The sequence below is a fragment of the Oncorhynchus nerka genome, linkage group LG4 (genome assembly GCF_034236695.1).
Source record: "Oncorhynchus nerka isolate Pitt River linkage group LG4, Oner_Uvic_2.0, whole genome shotgun sequence".
In the NCBI taxonomy this organism is placed as follows: domain Eukaryota; kingdom Metazoa; phylum Chordata; class Actinopteri; order Salmoniformes; family Salmonidae; genus Oncorhynchus; species Oncorhynchus nerka.
In genome coordinates this window covers 103,190,578-103,215,657 of record NC_088399.1, presented here as the reverse complement: position 1 = coordinate 103,215,657, position 25,080 = coordinate 103,190,578, and the positions used below count along the sequence as shown (strand labels likewise).

Genomic DNA, 25,080 nt, shown 5'->3' with positions numbered 1-25,080 from the left:
TAGGGTAATGTGGTGTAGGGTAATGTGGTGTAGGGTTCTATATAGGGTAGTGTGGTGTAGGGTAGTGTGGTGTAGGGTTCTATATAGGGTAGTGTGGTGTAGGGTAATGTGGTGTAGGGTAGTGTGGTGTAAGGTACTATATAGGGTAGTGTGGTGTGGTGTAGGGTAATGTGGTGTAGGGTAGTGTGGTGTAGGGTAGTGTGGTGTAGGGTAGTGTGGTGTGGTGTAGGGTAGTGTGGTGTAGGGTAGTGTGGTGTAGGGTAGTGTGGTATAGGGTAGTGTGGTATAGGGTAGTGTGGTGTAGGGTAGTGTGGTGTAGGGTAGTGTGGTGTAGGGTAATGTGGTGTAGGGTAATGTGGTGTAGGGTTCTATATAGGGTAGTGTGGTGTGGTGTAGGGTAGTGTGGTGTAGGGTAATGTGGTGTAGGGTTCTGTAAATAAATGTATATAGGGTAGTGTGGTGTAGGGTAATGTGGTGTAGGGTAATGTGGTGTAAGGTACTATATAGGGTAGTGTGGTGTGGTGTAGGGTAGTGTGGTGTAGGGTAGTGTGGTGTAGGGTAGTATGGTGTGGTGTAGGGTAGTGTGGTGTAGGGTAGTGTGGTGTAGGGTAGTGTGGTGTAGGGTAGTGTGGTGTGGTGTAGGGTAGTGTGGTATAGGGTAGTGTGGTGTAGGGTAGTGTGGTGTAGGGTAATGTGGTGTAGGGTAGTGTGGTGTAGGGTAGTGTGGTGTAGGGTTCTATATGGGGTAGTGTGGTGTAGGATAATGTGGTGTAGGGTAATGTGGTGTAGGGTTCTATATAGGGTAGTGTGGTGTGGTGTAGGGTAGTGTGGTGTAGGGTAATGTGGTGTAGGGTTCTATATAGGGTAGTGTGGTGTAGGGTAATGTGGTGTAGGGTCATGTGGTGTAAGGTACTATATAGGGTAGTGTGGTGTGGTGTAGGGTAATGTGGTGTAGGGTAGTGTGGTGTAGGGTAATGTGGTGTAAGGTAGTGTGGTGTAAGGTACTATATAGGGTAGTGTGGTGTGGTGTAGGGTAGTGTGGTGTAGGGTAGTGTGGTGTAGGGTAGTGTGGTGTAGGGTAGTGTAGTGTAGGGTAATGTGGTGTAGGGTAGTGTGGTGTAGTGTTCTATATAGGGTAGTGTGGTGTAGGGTAGTGTGGTGTAGGGTAATGTGGTGTAGGGTTCTATATAGGGTAACGTGGTGTAAGGTTCTATATAGGTTAGTGTGGTGTAGGGTAGTGTGGTGTAGGGTAATGTGGTGTAGGGTTCTATATAGGGTAGTGTGGTGTAGGGTAGTGTGGTGTAGGGTAATGTGGTGTAGGGTTCTATATAGGGTAATGTGGTGTAGGGTTCTATATAGGGTAGTGTGGTGTAGGGTAATGTGGTGTAAGGTAGTGTGGTGTAAGGTACTATATAGGGTAGTGTGGTGTGGTGTAGGGTAGTGTGGTGTAGGGTAATGTGGTGTAGGGTAATGTGGTGTAAGGTAGTGTGGTGTAGGGTTCTATATAGGGTAGTGTGGTGTGGTGTAGGGTAATGTGGTGTAGGGTAGTGTGGTGTAGGGTAGTGTGGTGTAGGGTTCTATATAGGGTAGTGTGGTGTAGGGTAGTGTGGTGTAGGGTTCTATATAGGGTAGTGTGGTGTAGGGTGGTGTGGTGTAGGGTAATGTGTGTGGTGTAGGGTACTATATAGGGTAGTGTGGTGTGGTGTAGGGTAATGTGGTGTAGGGTTCTATATAGGGTAGTGTGTTGTAAGGTAATGTGGTGTAGGGTAGTGTGGTGTAGGGTAATGTGGTATAAGGTACTATATAGGGTAGTGTGGTGTGGTGTAGGGTAATGTGGTGTAGGGTTCTATATAGGGTAGTGTGGTGTAAGGTAATGTGGTGTAGGGTAGTGTGGTGTAGGGTAGTGTGGTGTAGGGTAGTGTGGTGTAAGGTAGTGTGGTGTAGGGTAGTGTGGTGTAGGGTACTATATAGGGTAGTGTGGTATAGGGTAATGTGGTGTAGGGTACTATGTAGGGTAGTGTGGTGTAGGGTAGTGTGGTGTAGGGTAGTGTGGTGTAGGGTAGTGTGGTGTAGGGTTCTATATAGGGTAGTGTGGTGTAGGGTGGTGTAGTGTAGGGTAGTGTGGTGTAGGGTAATGTGGTGTAGGGTAGTGTGGTGTAGGGTAGTGTAGTGTAGGGTAGTGTGGTGTAGGGTAGTGTGGTGTAAGGTAGTGTGGTATAGGGTAGTGTGGTGTAGGGTTCTATATAGGGTAGTGTGGTGTAGGGTGGTGTGGTGTAGGGTTCTATATAGGGTAGTGTGTGTGGTGTAGGGTTCTATATAGGGTAGTAGTGTGGTGTGGTATAGGGTTATAGGGTAGTGTGGTGTATAGTGTGGTGTAGGGTAGTGTGGTGTAGGGTAATGTGTGTAGGGTAATGTGGTGTATAGTGTGGTGTAGGGTAGTGTGGTGTAGGGTAGTGTGGTGTAGGGTAGTGTGGTGTAGGGTAATGTGGTGTAGGGTAATGTGTGTAGGGTAGTGTGGTGTAGGGTAGTGTGGTGTAGGGTAGTGTGGTGTAGGGTAGTGTGGTAGTGTGGTGTAGGGTAATGTGGTGTAGGGTAGTGTGGTGTAGGGTAATGTGGTGTAGGGTAAGTGTGGTGTAGGGTAGTGTGGTGTAGGGTAGTGTGGTGTAGGGTAGTGTGGGTGTAGTGTGGTGTAGGGTAGTGTGGGTGTAGGGTAAGTGTGGTGTAGGGTAGTGTGGTGTATAGGGTAGTGTGGTGTAGGGTAGTGTGTGTAGTGTAGGGTAGTGTGGTGTAGGGTAGTGTGGTGTAGGGTAGTGTGGTGTAGGGTAGTGTGTGTAAATGTGTGTAGGGTAGTGTGGTGTAGGGGTAGTGTGGTGTAATGTGGTGTAGGGTAATATATAGGGTAGTGTGGTGTGTAGGTGTAGGGTGTGGTGTAGGTTCTATGGGGTAGGGTAGTGTGTAATGTGGTGTATGTGGTGTAGGGTTCTATATAGGGTAGTGTGGTGTAGGTAGTAAATGTGGTGTAGGGTGTAGGGTAGTGTGGTGTGGTGTGGTGTAGGGTAATGTGGTGTAGGGTAATGTGGTGTAGGGTGTGGTGTAGGGTAGTGTGGTGTAGGGTAGTGTGGTGTAGGGTAGTGTGTATATGTGGTGTAGGGTAGTGTGGTGTAGGTGTGTAGTGTGGTGTAGGGTAGTGTGGTGGTGTATAGTAGTGTTCTAGGTTCTATATAGGGTAGTGTGGTGTAGGGGTGTAGGGTAGTGTGGTGTAGGGTAGGGTGTGGTGTAGGGTATGTGGTGTAGGGTAGGGTAGTGTGGTGTAGGGTAGGGTAGTGTGTGTAGTGTGGTGTGTAGGGTAGTGGTAGGGTAGTGTGGTGTAGGGTAGTGTGGTGTGGTGTAGTGTGGTGTAGGTAGTGTGGTGTAGGGTAAATGGTGGGTAGTGTTCTATGGGTGTAGGGTAGTGTGGTGTAGGTGTAATGTGGTGTAGGGTTCTATATAGGGTAGTGTGGTAGTAATGTGGTGGTGTGGGTATAGGTGTAGGGTGTGGTGTAGGGTAGTGTGGTGTGTAGTGTGGTGTAGGGTTCTATATAGGGTAGTGTGGTGTAGGTGTAGGGTAGTGTGGTGGTGTAGGGTAGTGTGGTGTAGGGTAATAGTGTGGTGTAGGGTAATGTGGTGTATATAGGGTAGTGTGGTGTAGGGTAGGTATGGTGTGTAGGTGTTCTATGTAGGTGTAGGGTAGTGTGGTGTAGGGTTCTATGTAGGGTAGTGTGGTGTAGGGTTCTATAGGGTAGTGTGGTGTAGGGTAGTGTGGTGTGTGTGGTGGTGTAGGGTAGTGTGGTAATGTGGTGTAGGGTAAGTGTGGTGTAGGGTGTGTGGGTAGGGTAGTGTGGTGTAGGGTAATGTGGTGTAGGGTAATGTAGGGTAGGGTGTGGTGTAGGGTAATGTGGTGTAGGGTTCTATAGTGTGGTGTAGGGTAGTGTGGTGTAGTGGGTAATGTGGTGTAGGGATCTATATAGGGTAGTGTGGTGTAGGGTAGGGTGTGGTGTAGGTAGTGTGGTGTAGGGTAGTGTGGTGTAGGGTAGTGTGTGTAGGGTGAGTGTGGTGTAGGGTAGTGTGGTGTGGTCTATAGTGTGGTGTAGGGTAGTGTGGTGTAGGGTAGTGTGGGTAGGGTGTGTGGTGTAGGGTTGTAGGTGTAGGGTGTGGTGTAGGGTAGTGTGGTGTAGGGTAGTGTGGTGTAGGGTAGTGTGGTGTAGGGTAATGTGGTGTGGTTTAGGGTAGTGTGGTGTAGGGTAGTGTGGTGTAGGGTATGTGGTGGTGTAGGGTAGTGTGGTGTAGGGTAGTGTGGTGTAGGGTAGTGTGGTGTAGGGTAGTGTGGTGTAGGGTAATGTGGTGTAGGGTAGTGTGGTGTAGTGTGTGTAGGGTATAGGGTAGTGTGGTGTAGGGTAGTGTGGTGTAGGGTAGTGTGGTGTAATGTGGTGTAGGGTAGTGTGGTGTAGGGTAGTGTGGTGTAGGGTAGTGTGGTGTAGGGTAATGTGGTGTAGGTGTAGTGTGTAGGGTTCTATATAGGGTAGTGTGGTGTAGGGTAATGTGGTGTAGGGTTCTATGTAGGGTAGTGTGGTGTAGGGTAGTGTGGTGTAGGGTAGGGTGTGGTGTAGGGTAATGTGGTGTAGGGTATAGGGTAGTGTGGTGTAGGGTAATGTGGTGTAGGGTTCTATGTAGGGTAGTGTGGTGTAGGGTAATGTGGTGTAGGGTTCTATATAGGGTAGTGTGGTGTAGGGTAATGTGGTGTAGGGATCTATATAGGGTAGTGTGGTGTAGGGTAATGTGGTGTAGGGTAATGTGGTATAAGGTAGTGTGGTGTGGTGTAGGGTAGTGTGGTGTAGGGTAATGTGTTGTAGGGTAATGTGGTGTAGGGTAATGTGGTTTAGGGTAGTGTGGTTTAGGGTAGTGTGGTGTAGGGTAGTGTGGTTTAGGGTAGTGTGGTGTAGGGTAGTGTGGTGTAGTGTGGTGTGGTGTAGGGTAGTGTGGTGTAGTGTGGTTTAGGGTAGTGTGGTTTAGGGTAGTGTGGTGTAGTGCGGTGTAGTGTAGGGTACTATATAGGGTAGTGTGGTGTAGGGTAGTGTGGTGTAGGGTAGTGTAGTGTGGTGTGGTGTAGGGTAGTGTGGTGTAGGGTAGTGTGGTGTAGTGTAGTGTGGTGTAGGGTAGTGTGGTGTAGGGTCGTGTGGTGTAGGGTAGTGTGGTGTAGGGTAGTGTGGTGTAGTGTAGTGTGGTGTAGTGTAGTGTGGTGTGGTGTAGGGTAGTGTGGTGTAGTGTAGTGTGGTGTGGTGTGGTGTAGGGTAGTGTGGTGTAGGGTAGTGTGGTGTAGTGTAGTGTAGTGTAGTGTGGTGTAGTGTAGTGTGTGGTGTAGGGTAGTGTGGTGTAGGGTAGTGTGGTGTAGTGTAGGGTAGTGTGTGTAGTGTAGTGTGGTGTAGGGTAGTGTGGTGTAGGGTAGTGTGGTGTAGGGTAGTGTGGTGTGGTGTAGGGTAATGTGGTGTAGGGTAGTGTGGTGTAGGGTAGTGTGGTGTAGGGTTCTATATAGGGTAGAGTGGTGTAGGGTAGTGTGGTGTAGGGTAGTGTGGTGTAGGGTACTATATAGGGTAGTGTGGTGTAGGGTAGTGTGGTGTAGGGTACTATATAGGGTAGTGTGGTGTAGGGTAGTGTGGTGTAGGGTAGTGTGGTGTAGGGTAGTGTAGGGTAGGGTAGTGTGGTGTAGGGTAGTGTGGTGTAGGGTAGTGTGGTGTTCTATATAGGGTAGTGTGGTGTAGGGTAATGTGGTGTAGGGTACTATATAGGGTAGTGTGGTGTAGGGTAATGTGGTGTAGGGTAGTGTGGTGTAGGGTAGTGTGGTGTAAGGTTCTATATAGGGCAATGTGGTGTAGGGTAGTGTGGTGTAGGGTTCTATATAGGGTAGTGTGGTGTAGGGTAGTGTGGTGTAGGGTAGTGTGGTGTAGGGTAGTGTGGTGTAGGGTAATGTGGTGTAGGGTTCTATGTAGGGTAGTGTGGTGTAGGGTAATGTGGTGTAGGGTTCTATATAGGGTAGTGTGGTGTAGGGTAATGTGGTGTAGGGTAATGTGGTATAAGGTAGTGTGGTGTGGTGTAGGGTAGTGTGGTGTAGGGTAATGTGTTGTAGGGTAGTGTGGTGTAGGGTAATGTGGTGTAGGGTAGTGTGGTGTAGGGTAGTGTGTGTGGTGTAGGGTAGTGTGGTGTGGTGTAGGGTAATGTGTTGTAGGGTAGTGTGGTGTAGGGTAGTGTGGTGTAGGGTAGTGTGGTGTAGGGTAGTGTGGTGTAGGGTAAATATAGGGTAGTGTGGTGTAGGGTAGTGTGGTGTAGGGTACTATATAGGGTAGTGTGGTGTAGGGTAGTGTGGTGTAGGGTACTATATAGGGTAGTGTGGTGTAGGGTAGTGTGGTGTAGGGTACTATATAGGGTAGTGTGGTGTAGGGTAATGTGGTGTAGGGTACTATATAGGGTAGTGTGGTGTAGGGTAGTGTGGTGTAGGGTAATGTGGTGTAGGGTAGTGTGGTGTAAGGTTCTATATAGGGTAGTGTGGTGTAGGGTAGTGTGGTGTAAGGTTCTATATAGGGTAATGTGGTGTAGGGTAATGTGGTGTAGGGTAGTGTGGTGTAAGGTTCTATATAGGGTAATGTGGTGTAGGGTAATGTGGTGTAGGGTTCTATATAGGGTAGTGTGGTGTAGGGTAGTGTGGTGTAGGGTAATGTGGTGTAGGGTTCTATATAGGGTAGTGTGGTGTAGGGTAATGTGGTGTAGGGTAGTGTGGTGTAGGGTAATGTGGTGTAGGGTTCTATATAGGGTAGTGTGGTGTAGGGTAGTGTGGTGTAGGGTAGTGTGGTGTAGGGTGGTGTGGTGTAGGGTAATGTGGTGTAGTGTTCTATATAGGGTAGTGTGGTGTAGGGTAATGTGGTGTAGGGTAGTGTAGTGTGGTGTGGTATAGGGTAGTGTGGTGTAGGGTAGTGTGGTGTAGGGTAGTGTGGTGTAGGGTAGTGTGGTGTAGGGTAATGTGTTGTAGGGTTCTATATAGGGTAGTGTGGTGTAGGGTAATGTGGTGTGGTGTAGTGTAGTGTAGGGTAGGGTAGTGTAGTGCAGGGTAGTGTGGTGTAGGGTAGTGTGGTGTAGGGTAATGTGGTGTAGGGTTCTATGTAGGGTAGTGTGGTGTAGGGTAATGTGGTGTAGGGTTCTATATAGGGTAGTGTGGTGTAGGGTAATGTGGTGTAGGGTAATGTGGTATAAGGTAGTGTGGTGTGGTGTAGGGTAGTGTGGTGTAGGGTAATGTGTTGTAGGGTAGTGTGGTGTAGGGTAATGTGGTGTAGGGTAGTGTGTGTGGTGTAGGGTAGTGTGGTGTGGTGTAGGGTAATGTGTTGTAGGGTAGTGTGGTGTAGGGTAATGTGGTTTAGGGTAGTGTGGTGTAGGGTAGTGTGGTGTAGGGTAGTGTGGTGTAGGGTAGTGTGGTTTAGGGTAGTGTGGTGTAGGGTAGTGTGGTGTAGGGTAGTGTGGTGTAGGGTAGTGTGGTGTAGTGTGGTGTGGTGTAGGGTAGTGTGGTGTAGGGTAGTGTGGTTTAGGGTAGTGTGGTTTAGGGTAGTGTGGTGTAGTGCGGTGTAGTGTAGGGTACTATATAGGGTAGTGTGGTGTAGGGTAGTGTGGTGTAGGGTAGTGTGGTGTAGTGTAGTGTGGTGTAGGGTAGTGTGGTGTAGGGTAGTGTGGTGTAGTGTAGTGTGGTGTGGTGTAGGGTAGTGTGGTGTAGTGTAGTGTGGTGTGGTGTAGGGTAGTGTGGTGTAGGGTAGTGTGGTGTAGTGTAGGGTAGTGTGGTGTAGTGTAGGGTAGTGTGGTGTAGTGTAGGGTAGTGTGGTGTAGTGTAGTGTGGTGTAGGGTAGTGTGGTGTAGGGTAGTGTGGTGTAGTGTGGTGTGGTGTAGGGTAATGTGGTGTAGGGTAGTGTGGTGTAGGGTAAGTGTGGTGTAGGGTTGTGGTGTAGGGTAGTGTGGTGTAGGGTAGTGTGTGTGTAGGGTAGTGTGGTGTAGGTACTATATAGGGTAGTGTGGTGTAGGGTAGTGTGGTGTAGGGTAGTGTGGTGTAGTAGGGTACTATATAGGGTAGTGTGGTGTAGGGTAGTGTGGTGTAGGGTACTATATAGGGTAGTGTGGTGTAGGGTAATGTGGTGTAGGGTACTATATAGGGTAGTGTGGTGTAGGGTAGTGTGGTGTAGGGTAATGTGGTGTAGGGTAGTGTGGTGTAAGGTTCTATATAGGGTAATGTGGTGTAGGGTAGTGTGGTGTAGGGTAGTGTGGTGTAGGGTTCTATATAGGGTAGTGTGGTGTAGGGTAGTGTGGTGTAGGGTAGTGTGGTGTAGGGTAGTGTGGTGTAGTGTGGTGTGGTGTAGGGTTCTATATAGGGTAGTGTGGTGTAGGGTAGTGTGGTGTAGGGTAGTGTGGTGTAGGGTAGTGTAGGGTAGTGTGGTGTAGGGTAGTGTGGTGTAGGGTAGTGTAGTGTAGTGTGGTGTAGGGTTCTATATAGGGTAGGGTAGTGTGGTGTAGGGTAGTGTGGTGTAGGGTAGTGTGGTGTAGGGTAGTGTGGTGTAGTGTGGTGTGGTGTAGGGTTCTATATAGGGTAGTGTGGTGTAGGGTTCTATATATAGGGTAGGGTAGTGTGGTGTAGGGTAGTGTGGTGTAGGGTTCTATATAGGGTAGTGTGGTGTAGGGTAGTGTGGTGTAGGGTAGTGTGGTGTAGGGTAATGTGGTGTAGGGTAATGTGGTGTGGTGTAGGGTAGTGTGGTGTAGTGTAGTGTGGTGTAGGGTAATGTAGGGTAGTGTGGTGTAGGGTAGTGTGGTGTAGGGTAATGTAGTGTAGTGTGGTGTAGGGTAGTGTGGTGTAGGGTAGTGTGGTGTAGGGTAATGTAGTGTAGTGTGGTGTAGGGTAGTGTGGTGTAGTGTAGTGTGGTGTAGGGTAATGTAGTGTAGTGTGGTGTAGGGTAGTGTGGTGTAGGGTAGTGTGGTGTAGGGTAGTGTGGTGTAGGGTAGTGTGGTGTAGGGTAATGTGGTGTAGGGTAATGTGGTGTAGTGTGGTGTGGTGTAGGTGTAGGGTGTGGTGTAGGGTAATGTGTGACGTTTGGTGTGGGTGGGGGCGCGGCTCTGTTGCATCCCGCAGTGTGTGTGACGTTTGGTTTGGCGTTATTGTATGGTTTTAATTTGTAAACCATCTGTCAACCATGGCTTTACAGTGGTGGGGCGTTGGACTGGTCGTGTACATACCCGCTACAAACGGACTAAATTATGAAAACACTACTGTCGGAGCATAACCAAGACTAATGTAGTACGAAACCAGTCGATATGGTCTTCACTTGCATGATAAACAACAAGGAGAAGCACAAGCCTTTAGTCCTATGCTATATTCCCTGACCCTTTACATTTTGGGAGAGATGAAATCGATAGGCAAAACAGTAAGTCGTTAGAATATTCAAGAATCTGTTCTAAAGAGATGACATCATTAGCCTACATTGTTACATTGGGATATCAGAATGTAGCAAACTGTAGGCTTGACGTCCCGTTATGACAACTCAAAATGAATTACAGTAAACAACGCAATGAGGAAATGACTTATTTGGAGGCTTAGTTAGTAGAGAGATGACCTTCTTGGCCAACAAGTCTAGCAGGTGATATGTTCTAAATATATCACACTATTTTAAAAATATGTGGACAGTATTATATATCTATGTTTTTGAATAATATAAATTGATGCTTTCAGTGCGTGACCCTAGGGAGGCAACACATACATTCTAAGTCATTTCTCGATTCAGATTTTTATTTATTTTTTACTAAACTGTTCAATTAAACTTCAACCAAAAACAATTTTCAGCATTTATCAATTTCTGCAATCATTTCATGATTGGAGTCGCATAGAGCAGCGCACAATTGGCCCGGCGTCGTCCAGGTTTGGCCGGGGTAGGCCGTCATTGTAAATAAACATTTGTTCTTAAACTGACTTGCCTAGTTAAATAAACTGTTAAAAATATATATATAATAATAGTAATTCCACACTGCTGTTGAATTGACTTGCGATTTAGATGGAAAATCATGGGTCAACTGTTGGAATCATGGAAAAATAATGTTTATTATAATTCTATAGTTAGAATCTAAGTGGTCGCTTTAAATACAGTATTCAACATGACAACGAATGAAAATGCTAGGGACGAGTTATTGTGACAGGTTAGGAACCAAAGTGTTGGTCAGTCTTTCCTATGGGACCCTATAATCTTCGGCTACATTAAAATGTTCTCTTAGGTAGTTAATGTAGCTAACATATTCATGCTTCGCCTATTCCTCTTCCAAACTGTGCCATTGTTCGCCTTTCAAAAAAAAAAAGTAAAGTGTGTGAATGTGTCTACAGTTGAAGTTGGAAATTTACATACACTGAGGTTGGAGTCATTAAAACTAGTTTATATACACTTAGGTTGGAGTCATTAAAACTAGTTTACATACACTGAGGTTGGAGTCATTAAAACTAGTTTACATACACTGAGGTTGGAGTCATTAAAACTAGTTTACATACACTTAGGTTGGAGTCTTTAAAACTAGTTTACATACACTCAGGTTGGAGTCATTAAAACTAGTTTACATACACTCAGGTTGGAGTCATTAAAACTAGTTTACATACACTGAGGTTGGAGTCATTAAAACTAGTTTACATACACTCAGGTTGGAGTCATTAAAACTAGTTTACATACACTGAGGTTGGAGTCATTAAAACTAGTTTACATACACTCAGGTTGGAGTCATTAAAACTAGTTTACATACACTCAGGTTGGAGTCATTAAAACTAGTTTACATACACTTAGGTTGGAAATGTCTTGTTAACAAACTATAGTTTTGGCCAGTCGGTTACGACATCTACTTTGTCCATGACAAGTAATTTTTCCAACAATTGTTTACAGACAAGCCTTATATTGACATAGGTGCAGTGCAGTGTGGGTAGATTTCCACAGCCTCAACTCCTGTCAGTGTTTTATTCCATTGAGATTCAATGTCCGTTTCAGTGATTTAGCTTTTTTCCAATTCAATGAAAACACTGAAAACAAGCAACAACAAAAAAAGTATATATCTAGAGTCTTCCAATTCAGTGTGACAATCAAATGTCTGGGAGCTGGAGAGTGATAAAGGAAAGAGAGAAACCCCTTATCTCAGCGCCAAGCCGTCTATGCTGTTGTCACGCCAACACGGTACCAATGGTCGCTCATGGTTTCCATGGTGGGCACTGGGCTCTGTATTTGGGATGATGCTCATGGTTTCCATGGTGGGCACTGGGCTCTGTATTTGGGATGATTTCCGTTCCATGAAACACACACTTAAACAAATATTCCCCCAGTGGGACCTTGATACAAACTGGTCTCAGCTGACTACATGTTAGACACAAATGCATACGATGGAATAATACACTACAGTCCTACACTACTGCAGAAGCCTATGAGAAAAATACAAAGCTCAGTTCTGGAAGCATGGTATAGCTCAAACAACTCCATGATCCTCTATATCCACCTAAACTCAATTGTAGTGTTTTAGAAACATGACTGTTCATTGGCTCATCGGAGTAACCAGTACTCCGTGATGACGAACAAATTCAAGCTTGGTTTCTAAAGCACCCTTAAAACAATGGAAACATGGTTCATTCTCTACCAGTAGAAACCTTATCTGACAAACCAACGTGCAACTCACCTCTAAGGACGTGTTGGGAGGTCTGTATTTATCTGGAAAGGGAAAAGAAAAAGTGTTAGTCAAATATGCATCACTACATACATACACACGCATACCCTACCACTGCAGCATCACTACATACACACAGACCCTACCACTGCAGCATCACTACATACACACATACCCTACCACTGCAGCATCACTACATACCCTACCACTGCAGCATCACTACATACCCTACCACTGCAGCATCACTACATACACACATACCCTACCACTGCAGCATCACTACATACACACATAACCTACCACTGCAGCATCACTACATACACACATACCCTACCACTGCAGCATCACTACATACACACATACCCTACCACTGCAGCATCACTACATACACACATACCCTACCACTGCAGCATCACTACATACACACATACCCTACCACTGCAGCATCACTACACACATACATACCCTATCACTACACACATACATACCCTACCACTGCAGCATCACTACATACACACATACCCTACCACTGCAGCATCACTACATACCCTACCACTGCAGCATCACTACATACACACAGACCCTACCACTGCAGCATCACTACATACACACATACCCTACCACTGCAGCATCACTACATACCCTACCACTGCAGCATCACTACACACACACATACCCTACCACTGCAGCATCACTACTGCAGCATCACTACATACACACATACCCTACCACTGCAGCATCACTACATACACACATACCCTACCACTGCAGCATCACCCTACCACTGCAGCATCACACATACCCTACCACTGCAGCATCACTACATACACACATACCCTACCACTGCAGCATCACTACATACACACATACCCTACCACTGCAGCATCACTACATACCCTACCACTGCAGCATCACATCACATACCCTACCACTGCAGCATCACTACATACCCTACCACTGCAGCATCACTACATACCCTACCACTGCAGCATCACTACATACAGCATCACACATACACACACCCTACCACCGCAGCATCACTACATACACACATACCCTACCACCGCAGCATCACTACATACACATACCCTACCACCGCAGCATCACTACATACATACCCTACCACTGCAGCATCACTACATACATACCCTACCACTGCAGCATCACTACATACACACATACCCTACCACTGCAGCATCACTACATACTACACATACCCTACCACTGCAGCATCACTACATACACACATACCCTACCACTGCAGCATCACTCACATACCCTACCACTGCAGCACATACCCTACCACTGCAGCATCACTACATACACATACCCTACCACTGCAGCATCACTACATACCACCGCAGCATCACTACATACCCTACCACTGCAGCATCACTACATACCCTACCACTGCAGCATCACTACATACCCTACCACTGCAGCATCACTACATACCCTACCACTGCAGCATCACTACATACCCTACCACTGCAGCATCACTACATACACCTACCACTGCAGCATCACTACATACCCTACCACTGCAGCATCACTACATACACACATACCCTACCACTGCAGCATCACTACATACACACATACCCTACCACTGCAGCATCACTGCAGCATCACACACATACCCTACCACTGCAGCATCACTACATACACACATACCCTACCACTGCAGCATCACTACATACTACCACATCATACCCTACCACTGCAGCATCACTACATACCACACTGCAGCATCACTACATACACACATACCCTACCACTGCAGCATCACTACATACCCTACCACTGCAGCATCACTACATACACACATACCCTACCACTGCAGCATCACTACATACACACATACCCTACCACTGCAGCATCACTACATACACACATACCCTACCACTGCAGCATCACTACATACACACATACCCTACCACTGCAGCATCACTACATACCCTACCACACATACCCTACCACTGCAGCATCACTACATACACACATACCCTACCACTGCAGCATCACTACATACACACATACCAGCATCACCACTACCACTGCAGCATCACTACATACACACATACTACCACTGCAGCATCCCATACCACTGCAGCATCACTACATACACACAGACCCTACCACTGCAGCATCACTACATGCAGCATCACACATACCCTACCACTGCAGCATCACTACATACACACAGACCCTACCACTGCAGCATCACTACATACACACATACCCTACACTACATCACTACATACCCTACCACTGCAGCATCACTACATACCCTACCACCGCAGCATCACTACATACCCTACCACCGCAGCATCACTACATACACACATACCCTACCACTGCAGCATCACTACATACCCTACCACTGCAGCATCACTACATACACACATACCCTACCACTGCAGCATCATCACATACCCTACCACTGCAGCATCACCTACACATACCCTACCACCGCAGCATCACTACATACACACATACCCTACCACTGCAGCATCACTACATACCCTACCACCGCAGCATCACTACATACACACATACCCTACCACTGCAGCATCACTACATACCCTACCACTGCAGCATCACTACCCTACCACTGCAGCATCACTACATACCCTACCACTGCAGCATCACTACATACCCTACCACACATACCCTACCACTGCAGCATCACTACATACCCTACCACTGCAGCATCACTACATACACACATACCCTACCACTGCAGCATCACTACATACCCTACCACTGCAGCATCACACATACACATACCCTACCACTGCAGCATCCCTACCACTGCAGCATCACTACATACACACATACCCTACCACTGCAGCATCACTACATACCCATACATACCCTACCACTGCAGCATCACTACATACCCTACCACTGCAGCATCACTACACATATCACACATACCCTACCACACTGCAGCATCACTACATACCCTACCACTGCAGCATCACTACAGACCCTACCACTGCAGCATCACTACATACACACAGACCCTACCACTGCAGCATCACCACTGCATACACACATACCCTACCACTGCAGCATCACTACATACACACCAGACCCTACCACTGCAGCATCACTACATACACACCCTACCACTGCAGCATCACTACATACACACATACCCTACCACTGCAGCATCACTACATACACACATACCCTACCACTGCAGCATCACTACATACCCTACCACTGCAGCATCACTACATACCACTGCAGCATCACCCATACCCACACGCAGCATCACTACATACACACATACCCTACCAGCATCACCACTACCCTACCGACTGCAGCATCATACCCTACCACTGCAGCATCACTACATACACACATACCCTACCACCGCAGCATCACTACATACCCTACCACCATCAGCATCACTACCACCGCAGCATCACACATACCCTACCACTGCAGCATCACTACATACCCTACCACTGCAGCATCAGCATCACTACCACTGCAGCATCACTACCCTACCACTGCAGCATCACTACATACCCTACCACTGCAGCATCATCACTACCATGCAGCATCACATACCCTACCCACTGCAGCATCATCACTACCACTGCAGCATCACACATACCCTACCACTGCAGCATCACATACACACATACCCTACCACTGCAGCATCACTACATACACACCCTACCACTGCAGCATCACACATACCCTACCACTGCAGCATCACTACATACCCTACCACTGCAGCATCACACATACCCTACCACTGCAGCATCATACATACCCTACCACTGCAGCATCACCCTACCACTGCAGCATCACTACATACACACATACCCTACCACTGCAGCATCACTACATACACACAGACCCTACCACACTGCAGCATCACTACATACCCTACCACTGCAGCATCACACATACACACTGCAGCATCACCCTACCCTACCACTGCAGCATCACTACATACACACATACCCTACCACTGCAGCATCACTACATACACACATACCCTACCACTGCAGCATCACTACATACACACATACCCTACCACTGCAGCATCACTACATACACACATACCCTACCACTGCAGCATCACTACATACCCTACCACTGCAGCATCACTACATACACACATACCCTACCACTGCAGCATCACTACATACACACATACCCTACCACTGCAGCATCACTACATACCCTACCAGTGCAGCATCACTACATACCCTACCACTGCAGCACATACCCTACCACTGCAGCATCACCATACCCTACCACTGCAGCATCACTACATACCCTACCACTGCAGCATCACTACATACCCTACCACTGCAGCATCACTACATACCCTACCACTGCAGCATCACTACATACACACATACCCTACCACCGCAGCATCACTACATACACACATACCCTACCACCGCAGCATCACTACATACACACATACCCTACCACCGCAGCATCACTACATACACATACCCTACCACCGCAGCATCACTACATACATACCCTACCACCGCAGCATCACTACATACATACCCTACCACTGCAGCATCACTACATACACACATACCCTACCACTGCAGCATCACTACATACACACATACCCTACGACTGCAGCATCACTACACATACACACATACCCTACGACTGCAGCATCACTACATACACACATACCCTACCACCGCAGCATCACTACATACCCTACCACCGCAGCATCACTACATACCCTACCACTGCAGCATCACTACATACCCTACCACTGCAGCATCACTACATACCCTACCACTGCAGCATCATACATACCCTACCACTGCAGCATCACTACATACCCTACCACTGCAGCATCACTACATACCCTACCACTGCAGCATCACTACATACCCTACCACTGCAGCATCACTACATACCCTACCACTGCAGCATCACTACATACCCTACCACTGCAGCATCACATACATACCCTACCACTGCAGCAGCATCACTACATACCCTACCACTGCAGCATCACTACATACACACATACCCTACCACTGCAGCATCACTACATACACACAGACCCTACCACTGCAGCATCACTACATACACACATACCCTACCACTGCAGCATCACTACATACACACATACCCTACCACTGCAGCATCACTACATACACACAGACCCTACCACTGCAGCATCACTACATACACACAGACCCTACCACTGCAGCATCACTACATACCCTACCACTGCAGCATCACTACATACACACCCTACCACCGCAGCATCACTACATACCCTACCACTGCAGCATCACTACATACACACATACCCTACCACTGCAGCATACATACCCTACCACCGCACACACAGACCCTACCACTGCAGCATCACTACATACCCTACCACTGCAGCATCACTACATACACACATACCCTACCACTGCAGCATCACTACCACCGCAGCATCACTACATACACACATACCCTACCACTGCAGCATCACTACATACCCTACCACTGCAGCATCACTACATACACACATACCCTACCACTGCAGCATCACTACATACCCTACCACCTGCAGCATCATCACATACCCTACACTGCAGCATACATACACACTACCCTACCACTGCAGCATCATACATACACACACCCTACCACTGCAGCATCACCATACCCTACCACTGCAGCATCAGACCCTACCACTCACCCTACCACTGCAGCATCACATACCCTACCACACTGCAGCATCACTACATACACACATACCCTACCACTGCAGCATCACTACATACACACATACCCTACCACTGCAGCATCACTACATACCCTACCACCGCAGCATCACTACATACACACATACCCTACCACTGCAGCATCACTACATACCCTACCACTGCAGCATCATACACACATACCCTACCACTGCACATACACACATACGCCTACATACCACTGCAGCATCACTACATACACACATACCCTACCACTGCAGCATCACTACATACACACATACCCTACCACTGCAGCATCACTACATACTACATACCCTACCACTGCAGCATCACTACATACACACATACCCTACCACTGCAGCATCACTACATACACACATACCCTACCACTGCAGCATCACTACATACCCTACCACTGCAGCATCACTACATCATACCCTACCACTGCAGCACACTACCCTACCACTGCAGCATCACTACATACACACAGACCCTACCACTGCAGCATCACATACAGACATACCCTACCACTGCAGCATCACTACATACACACATACCCTACCACTGCAGCATCACTACATACACACATACCCTACCACTGCAGCATCACACATACTACATACCCTACCACCTGCAGCATCACTACATACACACATACCCTACCACTGCAGCATCACTACACACACCCTACCACTGCAGCATCACCACCACATACCCATACCACTGCAGCATCACTACATACACATACCACTGCAGCATCACTACACTACCCTACCACTGCAGCATCACTACATACACACATGCACCCTACCACTGCAGCATCACTAGTGGGTTACACACATACCCTACCACTGCAGCATCACTACATACACACATACCCTACCACTGCAGCATCACTACATACACACATACCCTACCACTGCAGCACACTACATACACATACCCTACCACTGCAGCATCACTACATACAGACATACCCTACCACTGCAGCATCACTACATACAGACATACCCTACCACTGCAGCATCACTACATACACACATACCCTACCACTGCAGCATCACTACATACCCTACCACTGCAGCATCACTACATACAGACCTACCACTGCAGCATCACTACATACACACATACCCTACCACTGCAGCATCACTACATACACACCTACCACCGCAGCATCACTACATACACACATACCCTACCACTGCAGCATCACTACATCACTACCACTACACCACTCAGCATCACTACATACACACATACCCTACCACCGCAGCATCACTACATACACACATACCCTACCACTGCAGCATCATCACTACATATCACACATACCCTACCACTACAGCATCACTACATACACACATACCCTACCACTGCAGCATCACTACATACACACATACCCTACCACTGCAGCATCACTACACACATACCCTACCACTGCAGCATCACTACATACCCTACCACTGCAGCATCACTACATACACACATACGCTACCACTGCAGCATCACTACATCCAGACATACCACCACTGCAGCATCACTACATACCACACTACACATACCCTACCACTGCAGCATCACTACATACCCAGACCCTACCACTGCAGCATCACTACATACACACAGACCCTACCACTGCAGCATCACATACCCACCACTGCAGCATCACTACATACCCTACCACTGCAGCATCACTACATCCACATACCCTACCACTGCAGCATCACTACATCCAGACCCTACCACTGCAGCATCACTACATCACACACATACCCTACCACTGCAGCATCACTACATCCAGACCCTACCACTGCAGCATCCAGACCCTACCACTGCAGCATCACTATCCAGACCCTACCATACCACCAGACCCTACCACTGCAGCATCACTGCAGCATCACTACACATACACACATACATACACACCCTACCACTGCAGCATCACTACATCCAGACCCTACCACCGCAGCATCACTACATACTAGAGGTCGGCCGATTAATTAGGGCCGATTAATTAGGGCCGATTAATTAGGGCCGATTAATTAGGGCCGATTTCAAGTTTTCATAACAAACGGAAATCCATATTTATTTATTTTTACCTTTATTTAACTAGGCAAGTCAGTTAAGAACACATTCTTATTTTCAATGACGGCCAAGGAACGTTGGGTTAACTGGTCTAGGAACAGTGGGTTAACTGGTCTAGGAACAGTGGGTTAACTTGTCTAAGAACAGTGGGTTAAGTGGTCTAGGAACAGTGGGTTAACTGGTCTAGGAACAGTGGGTTAACTGGTCTAGGAACAGTGGGTTAACTGGTCTAGGAACAGTGGGTTAACTGGTCTAGGAACAGTGGGTTAACTGGTCTAGGAACAGTGGGTTAACTGGTCTAGGAACAGTGGGTTAACTTGACTAAGAACAGTGGGTTAAGTGAACTAGGAACAGTGAGTTAACTGGTCTAGGAACAGTGGGTTAACTGGTCTAGGAACAGTGGGTTAACTGGTCTAGGAACAGTGGGTTAACTGGTCTAGGAACAGTGGGTTAACTGGTCTAGGAACAGTGGGTTGACTGGTCTAGGAACAGTGGGTTGACTGGTCTAGGAACAGTGGGTTGACTGGTCTAGGAACAGTGGGTTAACTGGTCTAGGAACAGTGGGTTAACTGGTCTAGGAACAGTGGGTTAACTGGTCTAGGAACAGTGGGTTAACTGGTATAGGAACAGTGGGTTAACTGGTATAGGAACAGTGGGTTAACTGGTATAGGAACAGTGGGTTAACTGGTATAGGAACAGTGGGTTAACTGGTATAGGAACAGTGGGTTAACTGGTATAGGAACAGTGGGTTAACTGGTATAGGAACAGTGAGTTAACTGGTATAGGAACAGTGGGTTAACTCTACACTAACATACTGCTGTAGCACTAACTACTCTACACTAACATACTGCTGTAGCACTAACATACTGCTGTAGCACTAACAACTCTACGCTAACATACTGCTGTAGCACTAACTACTCTACACTAACATACTGCTGTAGCACTAACATACTGCTGTAGCACTAACTACTCTACGCTAACATACTGCTGTAGCACTAACAACTCTACACTAACATACTGCTGTAGCACTAACAACTCTACACTAACATACTGCTGTAGCACTAACATACTGCTGTAGCACTAACATACTGCTGTAACACTAACAACTCTACACTAACATACTGCTGTAACACTAACAACTCTACACTAACATACTGCTGTAGCACTAACTACTCTACGCTAACATACTGCTGTAGCACTAACTACTCTACGCTAACATATTGCTGTAGCACTAACAACTCTACGCTAACATACTGCTGTAGCATTAACATACTGCTCTAGCACCATCTACTCTACGCTAACATACCGCTGTAGCACTAACAACTCTACACTAACATACTGCTGTAGCACTAACTACTCTACGCTAACATACTGCTGTAGCACTAACAACTCTACACTAACATACTGCTGTAGCACTAACATACTGCTGTAGCACTAACTACTCTACGCTAACATACTGCTGTAGCACTAACAACTCTACGCTAACATACTGCTGTAGCATTAACATACTGCTCTAGCACCATCTACTCTACGCTAACATACCGCTGTAGCACTAACAACTCTACGCTAACATACTGCTGTAGCACTAACTACTCTACGCCTCACATACTGCTGTAGCACTAACAACTCTACACAAACATACTGCTGTAGCATTAACATACTGCTCTAGCACCATCTACTCTACGCTAACATACCGCTGTAGCACTAACAACTCTACACTAACATACTGCTGTAGCACTAACTACTCTACGCTAACATACTGCTGTAGCACTAACATACTGCTGTAGCACTAACAACTCTACACTAACATACTGCTGTAGCATTAACATACTGCTGTAGCACTAACAACTCTACGCTAACATACTGCTGTAGCACTAACAACTCTACACTAACATACTGCTGTAGCACTAACATACTGCTGTAGCACTAACAACTCTATGCTAACATACTGCTGTAGCACTAACTACTCTATGCTAACATACTGCTGTAGCACTAACAACTCTATGCTAACATACTGCTGTAGCACTAACATACTGCTGTAGCACTAACATACTGCTGTAGCACTAACTACTCTACACTAACGTACTGCTGTAGCACTAACAACTCTACACTAACATACTGCTGTAGCACTAACTCTTTGCTACTCTACGCTAACATACTGCTGTAGCACTAACATACTGCTGTAGCACTAACTACTCTACGCTAACATACTGCTGTAGCACTAACGTACTGCTGTAGCACTAACAACTCTACACTAACATACTGCTGTAGCACTAACTACTCTACGCTAACATACTGCTGTAGCATGAACTACTCTACACTGACATACTGCTGTAGCACTAACTACTCTACGCTAACATACTGCTGTAGCATGAACTACTCTACACTAACATACTGCTGTAGCACTAACATACTGCTGTAGCACTAACTACTCTACGCTAACATACTGCTGTAGTGAAGCACTAACTAACATACTGCGCTAACATACTGCTGTAGCACTAACAACTACGCTAACACACTGCTGTAGCACTAACTACTAACACACTGAGCTAACATACTACTGTAGCATTAACAACTTAACATACTGCTGTAGCACTAACAACTCTACACTAATGTACTGCTGTAGCACTAACAACTCTACACTAACATACTGCTGTAGCACTAACAACGCTAACATACTGCTGTAGCACTAACTACTCTACGCTAACATACTGCTGTAGCACTAACTACTCTACACTAACATACTGCTGTAGCACTAACTACTCTACGCTAACATACTGCTGTAGCACTAGCACTAACAACGCACTAACATACTGCTGTAGCACTACGCTAACATACTGCTGTAGCACTAACAACTCTACACTAACATACTGCTGTAGCCCCAACTCACTAACAACAACTCTACACTAACATACTGCTGTAGCACTAACATACTCTATGCTAACATACTGCTGTAGCACTAACAACGCTAACATACTGCTGTAGCACTAACAACATACTGCTGTAGCACTACACTAACATACTGCTGTAGCATCTAACATACTGCTGTAGCACTAACATACTGCTGTAGCACTAACTACTAGCGGCTAACGCTAACATACTGGACTAACATACTGTAGCACTAACAACTCTACACTCTAACATACTGCTGTAGCACTAACAACTCTACACTAACATACTGCTGTAGCACTAACATACTCTGCCGTTACACTAACATACTGCTGTAGCATTAACATACTGCTGTAGCACTAACTACTCTACGCTAACATACTGCTGTAGCACTAACTACTCTACACTAACATACTGCTGTAGCACTAACAACTCTACGCTAACATACTGCTGTAGCATTAACATACTGCTCTAGCACCATCTACTCTACACTAACATACTGCTGTAGCACTAACAACTCTCACGCTAACATACTGTAACACTAACAAACTCTACTGTAGCTAACATACTGCTGTAACACTAACAACTCTACGCTAACATACTGCTGTAGCACCATCTACTCTACACTAACATACTGCTGTAGCACTAACAACTCTACACTAACATACTGCTGTAGCACTAACTGGCTCTACGCTTAACATACTGCTGTAGCACTGAAACATACTGCTGTAGCACTAACTGCCTAGCACCAACTACTCTACGCTAACATACTGCTGTAGCACTAACAACTCTACACTAACATACTGCTGTAGCACTAACTACTCATACGCACTAACATACTGCTGTAGCACTAACATACTGCTGCACTAGCACTAACTAACACCTCAGTACCTCCAGGCTGTAGCACTCTACACTAACATACTGCTGTAGCACTAACTACTCTACACTAACATACTGCTGTAGCACTAATACTGCTAGCGCTAACATAACTGCTGTAGCACTAACATACTGCTGTAGCACTAACTACTCTACACTAACATACTGCTGTAGCACTGAAACAATTTGCTGTCGCTCTGGATACTGCGTCTGCTAAATGACTTAAATGTCTAAATGTAACTCTACACTAACATACTGCTGTAACACTAACAACTCTACACTAACATACTGCTGTAGCACTAACTACTCTACGCTAACATACTGCTGTAGCATTAACATACTGCTCTAGCACCATCTACTCTACACTAACATACTGCTGTAGCACTAACTATTCTACATGGAGAATACTACACTACCCATGGAAAAGGTAACCGGACTCAAAGCTGTGTTCATCAGACCCTCAATCATTTCTCAATTAAATAATTTATCCAACTGCAGCGGCTTAGCAAATAAATACGTCAACTCATTGAAAGCCAAAATCAAGACTGAATCACCTTGAGCTATTCAGGCTGCAAATAACCTCGGCTCAGAGTAAAGGCCTCGCCTTACGATTTATAGTGGAAGACACTATACCACACACACACACACACACACACACACACACACACACACACACACACACACACACACACACACACACACACACACCTCCAGTCCTGAACAAGAGAACACAGGCCATCTGTTAGCTGGAGACATGACGCCAGTGCCCCCCCCACCCCTCTCCTTCTCCCTCCCTCTCTCTTCATCTCCTTCTCCCTCCCCCTCTCTCTTCATCTCCTTCTCCCTCCCTCTCCCTCCCTCCCCCTTCATCTCCTACCTCCCTCTCTCTCTTCATCTCCCCCCCTCCTCTTCATCTCCTTCTACCTCCCCCTCCTTCTCCCTCTTCATCTCCTTCTACCTACCCCTCCCCTCCCCCTCCTTCTACCTCCCCTCTCTCTCTCCTTCTACCTCCCCCTCTCTCTCTCCTACTGTCACAGTTCTACCTCCCCCTCGGTTCCCCCTCTCTTCATCTCCTTCTACCTCCCCTCCATCTCCTTCTACCTCCCCTCCATCTCCTTCTACCTCCCCTCCATCTCCTTCTACCTCTCCCTCCATCTTCATCTCTTTCTACCTCCCCCTCCATCTCCTTCTACCTCCATCTTCATCTCCTTCTCCCTCCCTCTCCCTCCCTCCCTCCCCTTCATCTCCTACCTCCCCCTCCCTCTTCATCTCCTTCTACCTCCCCCTTCCTCTTCATCTCCTACCTCCCTCTCTCTCTTCATCTCCTTCTACCTCCCTCTTCATCTCCTTCTACCTCCCTCTTCATCTCCTTCTACCTCCCCCTCTCTCTCTCCTTCTACCTCCCCCTCTCTCTTCATCTCCTTCTACCTCCCTCTTCATCTCCTTCTACCTCCCCTTCATCTCCTTCTACCTCCCCTTCATCTCCTTCTACCTCCCCCTTCATCTCCTTCTACCTCCATCTTCATCTCCTTCTACCTCCATCTTAATCTCCTTCTCCCTCCCTCTCCCTCCCTCCCTCCCTCCCCCTTCATCTCCTACCTCCCCCTCCCTCTTCATCTCCTACCTCCCTCTTCATCTCCTTCTACATCTTCAACTCCTTCTACCTCCCCCTTCCTCTTCATCTCCTTCATCTCCTTCTACCTCCCCTCTCCCTTCATCTCCTTCTTCCATCTCCTTCTACCTCCATCTCCTTCTACCT

General features: G+C 46.9%; 1 protein-coding gene across 1 annotated transcript in view; it reads right to left on the bottom strand.

Annotated features, from left to right (window-relative positions):
• LOC115125754 (protein spire homolog 1-like) overlaps nucleotides 1–25,080 on the bottom strand; it is a 142,106-nt gene that overhangs the window by 107,167 nt on the left and 9,859 nt on the right. The window contains exon 2 of the mRNA XM_065018079.1: nucleotides 11,749–11,780. Coding sequence (XP_064874151.1) covers nucleotides 11,749–11,780 — 32 coding nt within the window. The remainder of the gene's footprint in view (nucleotides 1–11,748; nucleotides 11,781–25,080) is intronic.